Source organism: Agelaius phoeniceus, chromosome 16 (genome assembly GCF_051311805.1).
Source record: "Agelaius phoeniceus isolate bAgePho1 chromosome 16, bAgePho1.hap1, whole genome shotgun sequence".
NCBI classification, from domain to species: domain Eukaryota; kingdom Metazoa; phylum Chordata; class Aves; order Passeriformes; family Icteridae; genus Agelaius; species Agelaius phoeniceus.
The window spans coordinates 398553-410164 of NC_135280.1; the positions used below are offsets into that span (position 1 = coordinate 398553).

The 11612-nt window shown below is 55.3% G+C and overlaps 1 protein-coding gene across 1 annotated transcript in view; it reads right to left on the reverse strand.

Annotated features, from left to right (window-relative positions):
• Window positions 1-7832, reverse strand: part of HS3ST4 (heparan sulfate-glucosamine 3-sulfotransferase 4) — a 57223-nt gene extending 49391 nt beyond the window's left edge. Inside the window, exon 1 of the mRNA XM_054643880.2 lies at window positions 6948-7832. Coding sequence (XP_054499855.1) covers window positions 6948-7588 — 641 coding nt within the window. The 5' untranslated portion in view covers window positions 7589-7832. The remainder of the gene's footprint in view (window positions 1-6947) is intronic.
• Window positions 7833-11612: the final 3780 nt, after the last annotated feature.

The following is an 11612-nucleotide window of genomic DNA, read 5'->3' on the forward strand; positions in this document are numbered from 1 at the left end:
AAATGGGGGAGCAGTGCCCGTGTGCCATCATGGAGCAGAGTCTGGGCAGCAGCTTGGCCATGCCAGGGAGAGGAGCTGCCCTTGGCAGGGTCAGGGCCCAGTCCTGCCCAGCCGCTCCCCCATGCCCCTGACAGATACCTTGATCTAAACAGGAATTTCTCACTGTGATTGAACAGACTCTTGTAATTCTGGGGTTCCTTTAAACTTCTTCAAATATAGGGGAAACCAATTTAAACCTCATACAACCCTAAATAATGCTTATTTAAAAGGGGATTAAAAGCCTAAAATGAGCTCCTGCTCACATGCACACAGCAGTGAAATTACAGTATCCACACTGGGTGCTCTGGAAAGTTTGATCATGGAGGTTCCTCACCTGGACTCCATACAAATGTTTCAGCCATTCATTCATGCTCATAGCCTCACACCCTTCACAATTCATTGAAACCCTTCAAGCAAAAATCATTTGAAAGAAATTACCTCTGTGTATCACAGTCTGAGCAGTGAGAAATGTCCCACATGAACCAGCCCAGCCCCCAAAGCAATAAAATTTCTGCTGAACTGCATGAAATAATGACTCAGAGAAAAGGAGTCCCCATGAAAAGAAGAGGTAAAAGAAACCCATGAAAAGAAAAAGACTCTGACCTTTGTCAATACAAGGTGTCACAAATTTGTGTTGGAATTTTGACTTTGAAAATCTAAAGCCTTTGCCTATAAAGTTCTTTGAGAAGTTGTTGTTCCCTCTCTGCCAGTCCGGGCTTGGCGCAGAGCAGAGTGAGCCTTGCTAGCCAGGGAGCAGGCAGGGGTCAGGTTCATCATTTAAACCAGAGAACACGACCACCCAACACTTCCCCTTTTGCTTCTCCAAGGGGCTGCTTTTCCCCAGGCCTGTTTTTGAGTTTTCTGTAGCTCTACATGCACGAGCAGTAGTGCACTCACAGAGAGAGCGAAGCTCACAGATTTTGACATCCCAGACAACACTTAAACCATTAGCACCAAAGCACCAGCCTGTTTACAAAGTGGGTAATTGAGCAAAATCCTAGAGAAAGGATGTTCTTGAGACTACAGTGCAACACTTCAGTGATTTCAGGGCTGGTGACGTGCGCTGGTTTCCTGCACGCTCCAAGGGATGTTCCCACAGTCATTGGAAGAGGCATCCCTCGGAGCATGTGTGGCTGGTGTGCTGAGCCCTGTGTCCATAGCCCTGCCAGGAGAGCTGTGGCTGCCCCTGCTCCCGGCTCCTCACACACCCTGGGATAGAGAGGGAGCAGGGCAGAGGCCCAGCTGGGCTTGCTGGGACGTCACCCTGGTCACCCACCCCATCCATCCGAGGGAACAGGGCCAGACACCTCCCTGCCAAGGCAGAGGGGCCGGGCCTGGGGGCTGCCAAGGGGCACAGAGAGCGCCCTGTGCCTCCCCCCCTCGCTGCACCTTTCTCTCAGCACCCTGTGCTCACAGTCCACCACAAATGCCTTCCACATGGAGGCAGAAGTAGTGACAAACCCTGCAGAGCGGGTGCTCCAGAGCCCCCCTGACAGTGTTGGCACTGGCACTTCTCTCACTCTCTTTGCAGGAAGAGCCAGAGCAGCACACAGGGGCTGCAGGTGCTGAGAGCAGCTGCCATTCCCATGGCTACAACTGAGCAGCATGTGGATAACCACCATCAGGTGATAAAACACTGCAAATAGACACAATTCATTCCTTCATCCCATTCCTTGAGCTAAAACAGAGCAGAAAGGAGGGAGACAACTGCTGCCCAGGAAGGGTGCAGGGTGGGTTCCCCTGGCACAGCACACAGGGCAGGGGCAGAGCCAGGAGACCCTGAGCACACAGCAGATTCACACAGCAGATTCACTGCAGTAGCTGCAGGATGCAGAAGAAAATCCATGCCTGCTGCTGGAATGGCCTCTCATCAGTCCCCAGGATGGGTGAAACACGGGAGCCAACCAGCACAAAGCCTGACCCCTGCTCGCAGTCCCCAGCCCAGAGCTGACCCAAATGTCAGCAAAGTCCAATACACTGGATCCACAGAGGAGAGAGGCAGCTGAGTCACTACATTTCAGCAAAAGCCAACTCACAGCAGGGCCCAGAAACAAAATCAATACACTTTCCCTAAGTTACCAGAAGTGCAGTGGGTACAACACTCTGGGAAGGCCTTTTGCAGAGAAACACAGCAGTACCCAGGCTCTGCAGCTGTGCCTGTGGGCAGCAGCAGAGCCCAGTCCATCCTTCCATTGTAGGTATTCCCACCTACATCCCAGGCTCTGCAGCTGTGCCCGTGGGCAGCAGCAGACCCCAGTCCATCCCACCCCATTGTAGGTGTTCCCACAGGCTCACAGTGCTGATGGAAAGGGTTTGATTTCCTGAATGCCCTGAGCTGATCAGAACAGCACAGGCATTAGCCAGCAACACAATTACAGCTCACAGCAAGGTACAGCTCACAGCGAGGTGACACTGTGTGGGATGAGGCTGAAATGGCCCCAGGCTATTGCTGCCCAACAGCTGTTAGGGGACCCTGAAGAAGGGTCCCCCACACATCCCTGGACACAATTCCTGCCAGCAGCCACGGCAGCAAAAGCCAAGGCTGGATCATCCCCAGGCACGCAGGGCTGGCCCCACTGCCCCAGCCACCAGGTCAGCACAGGAAGGAAGGTGAGATGGCCCCAGGGGGAGCAGAGCCCGTGGCAGAAATAACAACACACAACAGCCACCTCCCCCATACAGAGGAACTCAGCATCCCCAGGGACGGGGCTGGGAGTGCCAGAGCCACGGCCAGCGGGAGCCGCTCACTCGTGAGCACGTGTTTATTACTGAGGGAAGAGCTCCCTGTCATGGCATTATTCATTATTTGTATGAGGCCAGCAGCTCACCAATAACACGCAGGCCTGACTGCTCGGGAGAACACTCCAAAAAACCCAGACAAGCAGTGCAAATAGCATTAGACATGCAAGCCACTCCACTGCCTGTCACGGTGACTGCTCCTGCAGTGGGGCCACTCCACGCACACAGCTGCACCCCGTCCAAGCACTCAGCGCTGGAGACCAGGGCAGAGAGGGGAATGTGATCCAATCACAGATATTGCTGCAGCCTCTCCACGAGGGTTCCACCGAGGAGGAAGCAAGGAGTAAAGCAATGTGCATGTACACACAGAATTCAACTCTTCCAATCAGCAAACCTTAAAACTCAATTTCAACTCACCACTATCAGGTGTCCTTTTTGTTTATGGAAATCATATTCGTGTTAAAACCACAAGTTTGTTTTCAAAATACTGTTACAAATCTCCAGTTTTTCTGCTAAAGGTAGGATGTCAAGATAGCCTTGACAGTGTAACGTGACAGAACTTAACCCACTCGCCATGCTGAACCTGCAGGCAACTGGGAGCACTGGGCTGTTCCACTCAGCTCAGAAAACCTCAAGGGTGCCCAGGTGATGAGGTGTCCTGTGCGGGTCATTTGCACCAGCAGAAAGACACAACTAAAGCCCCCCGCCATGGCTTGGAGCTCCCACTCCCCTCACACAGCCACCTGCAGCATTTCTCTTCCGAAACCCCCAGAGCAGTCACCAGCAGCACCTGAGCATCCCGAGGTGTTGGATCTGCACAGGCAAACCCACAGGCGCAGGGCAGTGTGGCCACTGACCCTCAGACAGGATCACCTCCCCTCCTTCCCCAGTCACACAGAGCCACCGACTGCAGGGCTCCCCTGCACACCTCCCCGGGTTCTCTCCTCTCTGAGACTGAGCCAAGGCCCCTAGCAGCACAAGGAGACAAACCTGTCCCGGTGTTGGACACTGCAGGCACTCTGCAACATCCACAACATCCCTACACGATTGTGTGCCCTTGATACACGCCCAGGCAGGGAAATCAGACATGTCCCAAATGCTGTGCCTGTGCTTGTAATGAGCATTTATGGATGTAATCTCTATTCCCTGGTCTCAGAGGCCTCTCTGTCATTCTGCCATCCTTTCTGTGCTCTGAGAAAGGCTCTTAGTGCTTTTCCAAATGCAGGATAGCTCAGGGCAGAGCTCCTGGCATGGGATGTGCCCACTGAGGCATGAGCATCACACTGGAGAGAGCAAATGCCTGCAGTCCAGCCTGGCTGTGGGGGACATGTGGAGATCACTGGGCCTGAGCACGTGAGAGAGCAGGGGGACACTAGGACACTGGCTAAAATCAGCAGCAGCTCCTGCAGGAAACTGGCACATCCTGGGGAGGGAAGGAGCAAGTTAAAGACAATGGCTTACAAAGGAACAGCAGAGGAACACTGGATCTTGTTTAAGGAAAGCTGTACCATGGACCTTGTCCTTCAGACAGCCCAGCATTAGGATGGATAGAATCATAAACTGCAGCCACACAAACAACCCTGCCAGCATAACAGAAATAACCAAAACTAATCTTGGCCCGGTTTGCACCAGTTTGTGTGTGGAAAGACCTGTGTTTGCAATTGCCACATGAACTGAGTTAGAGATCAGAGACAGCATACAAACCTTCAGCTATCCTTACAGGTTCCCAGGGATAAACAGAGCAAGCAGTGTGGAGCTGCCATCCTGCCATGCCACCCTGTCCCCAGCAGCACAGAGCTGGCACCCCCTGGCCCGTGCTTGCAGCAGCTCTGGCCACTGAGAGAGATCCTGGACCAGACATCCAGAGCGTTTAGGGCTTCTCAATCTCAAGGCAGCAAAGACACAGGTAATGCAGCATGGAGTACACACAAAGAAATGGCAATGCCCTAGTGCCGGCTCCATTTTACAGGAGAAACCAAGGTGGAGAAGGCGTTTCCCTTTCCTCCAGCTCCTCGGGGCTGGGAGGTAATCTGGCGACTGAACAACTAAGCAAGGAACCCTGAAGGTCTGCCATTCCCCTTTTCACTATGTAAGAAAAAGTCTGACCGTGTTAAAAGCTCACAGTGTGTAATGAAGAAGTCACCATAAGGAGGTGACTTCAATAGTTGCTTCTTTGCTAAAAAAACATTGACATTTCTGTGGACAGGAATAAAATCTGTAATTACTCTACCTGGGACACAGCTATGGGCTGTCAGCCTCCCTAGTGCACTCAATCAGGTAATCTCAGAGGTCAGGAAGAAGCAGCTGCTGGAATGGATGGTGAGCTTTCCCCATTCTGTTCTTGGTTTGTGCTTGTATGGCACTAAAGGCCAGTCCATGACGACAGCCTGGCACCAGTGCAGCACCAGGGAAGCTGTGGCTGCTGCTGAGGCACAGAGCACCAGCAATGCCCTGCCCCTGCAAGGCTGAACGCTCTTGAAGGAGGGGGGAAGAAGCACCTGTTTGTGTTGGGCAGGTGTGAAGATAACTGCAGGCCAGGGGGCCAGGGCTGACACGGCACAGAGCACCAGCCAATGCTTTACCCATCCCACAGCCTGCTCTGCCCAGACCCTCACACACCACGGGTGCCCCAACCTGTTCTCCCTCCTCTCCTGCCCCAGCAGCAGAGCTCCAGGGCTTGAAATGAGCAGCTCATCCCAGAGAGCTGCTGCAGGGATAGGAAATACCAAACTGCATTCTGCAAATGGAAACCTGTGCGTGCCTCTTACTCCACGAGAGGAGCTACACCCACTCACTAGCCCTTTTCTAGTAGCACAACTTTAAAGATTAAAAAGCAACTGCTCATCATATTCAGTGCTTGATCTTCTTCTGCCTGTTTTAAACAAAAACAAACTTTTTTTATGTGCCACTTTCTATTCTCTTCTAGCCAGTTTTCTAAACTTATTTTTCAAGGTTAAGCCTTTCCTCCAAGAAAATTCAATACAATAAAATACTGTGTCTGAAATTATATCTATAAACACAATAACCATATCCAGTCCTTTAGTCCTTCCCCCCATCAGAGCAGCAAACCAAAAACACTCTCAGGGACAACCTCACTTTCTCAGTGCTGATGTCCACTTTCAAGAAATCCCTCCAGAAAATCCCACAGCATTTCACCAGAGCCAAGCTATGACACACCAAGCGTTACGAAGACTTTCCTTCCACAATCCCCACAGAAGACTGCCTGGAGTTTCTCACCTTTAAATACCCCTGATATGCAGACCATGTACTTTATTTTAATGACAAGGGACCAGATAATCCAGGCAGTAACTTGCCTGCAGCCTCTCATTTTTGGCTTCATTTGCAGAGCAACTAAGAAGCTGCCATACTAACGACAACAGAACTTCACCAGCTCAGCCACAGACCCCTTTTTATCAAGAACCAGTATGGTTTGCTTTGAACCATGAACTACAGAGCTACTGGGAGTTTTTAGGTTCTACTGATGTGCTGCATTCTGCTCCAAAATTTTTAAAGAGAGAGAAAAACACTGAGCCATCACAATCCACTGATTTCCTAAACCTGTCAAGACATTTAGCACTTCCTTACTGCAGTCCAGTGTTTTCTAATAACCATGACTTTTAGCATAAAATTCCTTTAAAATGCTACCCAGCGCCACTCAACAGTATTTAGAGACTTCTTCACAAACAGAATTAGATCTTGTCAATGGAAAAAAACTTCCTAACGTGGAACTTGTTGAATAAAGAGTAGACCCTATTTGTGAAGCAAAGCCTGTGCTCCCATGAAGGCAGCATCCTTCAGCCCTAGCAGCACCTGGAATAACTTGCGATCTTGTTTATTTCAGTAATTATTAATTACCAACCTATTTAGGCGTATTTTACACCAACTGCAGCTGAACTGCTACGGTATGCTCACACACTCGGAGCAGCCGAGAGGATGTAATCAGGGATTTCCTGCTTTCCCACCAGAACAGCGCATTTTCCATCGCCACCGCTGCCAGGCGCGGCCCCGGCGACCCGCCCGCCCCAGCCCCGCGGGGTCCCGGAGCTCGCCCCGGCTCCCACCGGGGGCACCGGGACCCCCGGGACCGCGCGGAGCTTCCCCCGCCCCGCACGGACACGCGTTCCTCCCGCCCCCGGCCGCGGATCGCGCCCGCAGCCCCCCGCCCTCACCTGTACCACTCCAGCCCCTTCTCGTAGTTCCTGTCGAAGAAGTGGGGCTCGGTGCCCACGGCCCGCACGTCGGGGTGCGCCCGGATGGCCTCCAGCAGCGCCCGCGTCCCCCCCTTCTTCACCCCGATGATGAGGGCTTGCGGCAGCCGCTTCTCCCCGTAGTCCGGCGTGGTGCTGCTGCTGCCGCCGCGGCTGCCCGGGCTGCCGGCCCGGCTCAGCTCCTCGTCCGTGGTGCTCGACTCCTGCGGGTCCCTCTCGAAGGCTCCGCTCTGCGCCGTGATCACCTCCCCGGGGGCCAGCTGCGTCCGCAGCCAGGTGTCCGCCGCCCCTTCCCGGCTGCCGTTGGAGGCCCGCGGCGGAGCGGCTGAGGGGCCCGGGGCGCCGGGGCTGCCCGCGGGGCCGCCGGCGGAGCGCGGGGCCACCGTGGCGGGGAAGGCGGTGGGCGAGCGCGGGGCCGCGGGGGCCGCCGAGCCAGGGAGCGCGGCGGGGGAGCGCAGGGCGGCCGGGCCGGTGCCCCCCATCAGGCTGTAGCACAGGTAGGTGAGGCACAGGGAGAGGCTGCACATGCAGAGGAGCTTCCGCGCCGGGGGCCCCTTAGAGCCGCGCCCGCCCGGCACCCCCGGCTGGGCGGGGGGGGACATGGCTGCTCCCCGCTCCTCGCCCCGGGCACCGGGCGCACATGGTGTCAGCCGCCGCCCGGCCGCCCCAGCCGCATGGGGCGCCGCTGCCCGCCCGCCCCGCCGCCGCCGGTGGGGGGGGGGCCCGCATGGCACGGTCGCCGCCGGCCCCCGCCGGGTACCGGGGCGCTGGGGCTCCGCGCGGCCGCGCTCCGGTGCCACCGGCTCCGCACTGTTGCCGCCCGAGTTCCTGCCGCGAAACTTTGTGCCGGGTGGGAGGCGGGAGCGCGTTCCCGGCGCAGGGAGGGCCCGGCCCGCCCCCGCCGCCGCCGCCGCCGCCGCCGAGAGCGCGGGGAGCGCGGGGAGCGCGGGGAGCGCGCCGGGCCGGGCCGGGCCGGGCGGCAGCGGCGGCGGCGGCGGCGCGGAGCAGCGGCCGGGCAGCACCGCGGACAGCGGCCGGGAGCCCCGGGAGCCCCGGGCCGGGCAGCACCGCGGACAGCGGCCGGGAGCCCCGGGAGCCCCGGGCCGGGCAGCACCGCGGACAGCGGCCGGGAGCCCGGGGAGCCCCGGGCCGGGCAGGCCCCGCTGCCGCAGTCCCACCGGCCCGCGCTGCTCGCCGCGGACAGCTCCCGGCTGCCCCACACCCCCCGCCCCATCTGCGCCCAGACCCACCCGCCCTGCCGCATCCGCTCGGCGCAGCGCCCCAGAAACAGGGCCAGTGTCAGCTGTACCCTACAAATCCTCCTCCTTTCCCCTGCAAAAATCACCACGCCACAGCTCTTTGGCCCCATGTTCTGGCCTGCTCCCCTTCACCTCCCCGAAGTCTATTCTGTCCCCAGCCCATGGCTCCTGCACACAGCCTGCAGCTGCCAAGAGACAGATCCTCTGGGACAGCCCCGCACAGCAGGGCCCAGGTCCCTTGGTTCTGGCCTTATGGGGATCTGGGACAGTTTCTCAGGGCAGCCTGCTTTCCCCTGGGATCCTGAGGAGAGGTGGCAGACTGTGGGCAGGGGCAGGCAGGAACTTAATTTGGAGCATGGAGGGTTCATAGTTTGGGTGCCAGGAGCTGCACTGGTAGATGAGGCCAATTACACCCTTGCACGATGCTCTTCCAGGAACTCGGTCCCTAGCTTTGGTGGAGCAGGTTGGGGCTAACAGCCTCCCTCCTCACAGTTTTCTGGAGCAGCCGTCACCTCTTTCCAGCTCCACGTTTTGTCACTTCCCACCTCCAGTTCTCAGGTTTGGCATTAGGATGTGTTTTGTGAGGGGAAGGAATGCATTATTGTCTCTCAGCTTTCTCCACTGTCTCGTCTGGGGTCTCTCAGAGTTTCTCCATCATGAGTGTTGCCCTGGAATATTGGGGCATGTCACAGCCCTTGGCATCCTGCCCCACAGCAGAACAAGGCTGGCAGTGCCATGCACAGAGATGAATTGAGGAACACGGCCATGTGCTAAAACCCTCACAGGTGAACAAGCAGCATTGTAACCCTGTGCACCTGCCAGCACTACCTGGGAGCAGCAGATCCCAGAAAGAGCCAGTGCCCGACCCCAGTGGCAAAAGCTGCAGAGCAGCTCCATGTTCACACCTACAAGGGCCACAGGTGCACTCCTGAGCCAGCACTGGGAGAATGCAGACTGTGTCTCCAGCCTTGTGCATCTGTGAATGCCGTGTAACTCCTGCCTGTGAGCAGGACGAGAATTTGGAGGCAGTGACAGTTCTCCACTCACCAGTCTGAGGAACTACTGGACTGTACAGAGATGTTCTGGGTGAGGCTGGATGGGAGAGAGCTGGCAGAGCTTCCTCTTGCTGCCCCAGCTGTGAGCTGTGGCCTAGGTTTTCCAGGGGAAGCCCAGGAATTGCCCAGGTTTTAAAGAAGAAACTCATCTCCAAACCTTACTGTTGCACAGGGGACACAGAATAATGGAATGGTTTGAATTGTGAGATTCTTCAAGGTCATAGAGTCCAGCCCTTGCCATGGCCAGGGACATCTTCCACCATCCCAGGCTGCTCCAAGCCCCGTCCAGCCTGGCCTGGAACACTTCCAGGGATCCAGGGAGAGCCACAGCTTCTCTGGGCACCTGTGCCAGGGCCTCACCACCCTCACAGGGAGGAATTTCTTCCATATCCATATATCCAATCTAACCTTGTCCTCTGCAAGTGTGAAGCCATTTCCCCTTGTCCTGTCACTGCTCTCTTTTACCTCCCTTTTCAGCTGACATAACTGTGGAGGCCCTTCTTGTTATTCTGTATGTCCCTTGCCAAGCTCAGATCCAGCCTTGGCCTTCCTGCTTCCATCCCTACACAACTGGGCAGTTTCCCTGTACTTTTCCCATGATACCTCTTCCTGTTTCCACTGCCTGTGCATTTCCTTCCTCCCCTTGAGTTTGACCAGCAGGTCCCACCTCACCCATGTCAGATTTCTGCCTTCGTTGCCTGATTTCTTGTGCCTGGGGATCACGAGCTCTTGTGCTCTATGGAAAGCGCCCTTAAAGACTTTCCAGCTCTGCTCTGCTCCTTGTCCCTCAGGGCAGTTTCCCAGGGGTCTCATTGACCAACTCCTTGAAGAGCTGGCAGTTTGCTTTCCTAAAATTCAGAGCCCTAACTTTATTCTTCACCTGACCTAAATCCCTCAGGACTGCCAGCTCCACAGAGCAATGCACCTTTGGGGTCCCAGCTACGCTTGGTCTCATTGTAAAAGCAACATTTGGAAAAAGTTAAGTGCCAATGTTAGGTAGCTACCCAGAGCTGAGAAATGTACTCATAAAAAAAGGAGGAAAAGCACCAATGTTTCCCATAATGAACAAAAGCTCAATGCTGCTCTCAGCTGGACATGCGTTCTCCCTGTGTAGCTCCAGTTCCAATGGAGATAATTCCTTCATAATATATTTTTTATGGCACACATGAGACCTCTGAAATGCAGTGTCTTGTGTCCCGTAAATCATTTTCTGTAACTCGTGGATTCCTTTTCAGCTGCATTACAGTAATGTGAACGTTTGGGGACTAACCGGAGCTGACAGGAGCGCGGCCTCGCGTCCCCGCTCGCGCGCTGCCCGTCCCCGCCGGCACTGCAGGAGCTCCTGGCCTCGGGCATCCCTCAGGCACTGAGCAGGGGAACGCGCTGCCTGTCCTGGGCTGCCCCAGCCCACAGCAAGGCTGCTGAAACTCGGAAATCAGGCTTGAACCTTGAATGAGAATCCCAGCGCGTGCACTGTGGGTCAGGGCTGGGGACAGACGGACGCTCCCAGGAGGCCCTGCAGAGCAGCTTCACTTGGCTGCTCTGCTTAGCACATACACAGGGCCTCTCGTGTAACTGTTCTGGTATGTGTGGATTTACCTTGAGAGAGATGAATCCTTCTCATACATGGAGATGTGTTTATTCCACACTGGAGAACCCACTGAGAGCCTGCTGGCAGCCACAAGCCTGCTCTTGAGTTTCCCAATATCAAAAAACCCTAACTCAGCCCAAGCCAAAACCCAAATAGTTTTCAGTTTCAAAAATAAGATAAACCTCAAACTAGACTCTATTTAATGAAGTCACAGTGCTTTGGTCTTTCTGACACTGATAACACACCCAAACTGCAGTGCTTAGCAGAATGCCCCAGCCTGACATCCCTGTGGCTCCAGCTCCTGTGACGTGCTGCACAGGAGACCAACAGGATTTACAGCAAACCACACAGAATACAGAGACAATTTCTTCTTGGGCACCAGCTTCCAGCCCAGAGGAAATTTTATAACCAGAATGTGAAGCCCTCTAAAACAAATGGTTCATCCTTAAATGCCTGCTGCTGGGCTCCGGCTCCTGATTCATCACAGGGTGTGTATTTCTCCTGCGTGGATGTCAAATGCATCCATGAGCAGATCTGAGTGTTATCCAATGCTGGCTAGTGCTGTTCAGCCATGGATGCAATAGGAGCTGATGGAGTGTAACACTTTATTTGACAGTTCTGCTCTTAAAGGCCTCTGTATTTACCCTACATACCTGCCTCTCCAAGGCACATCAATTAGCAATGGGAGCACTTCCAGGCAGGCAGCAGAGGCCAATCTAGC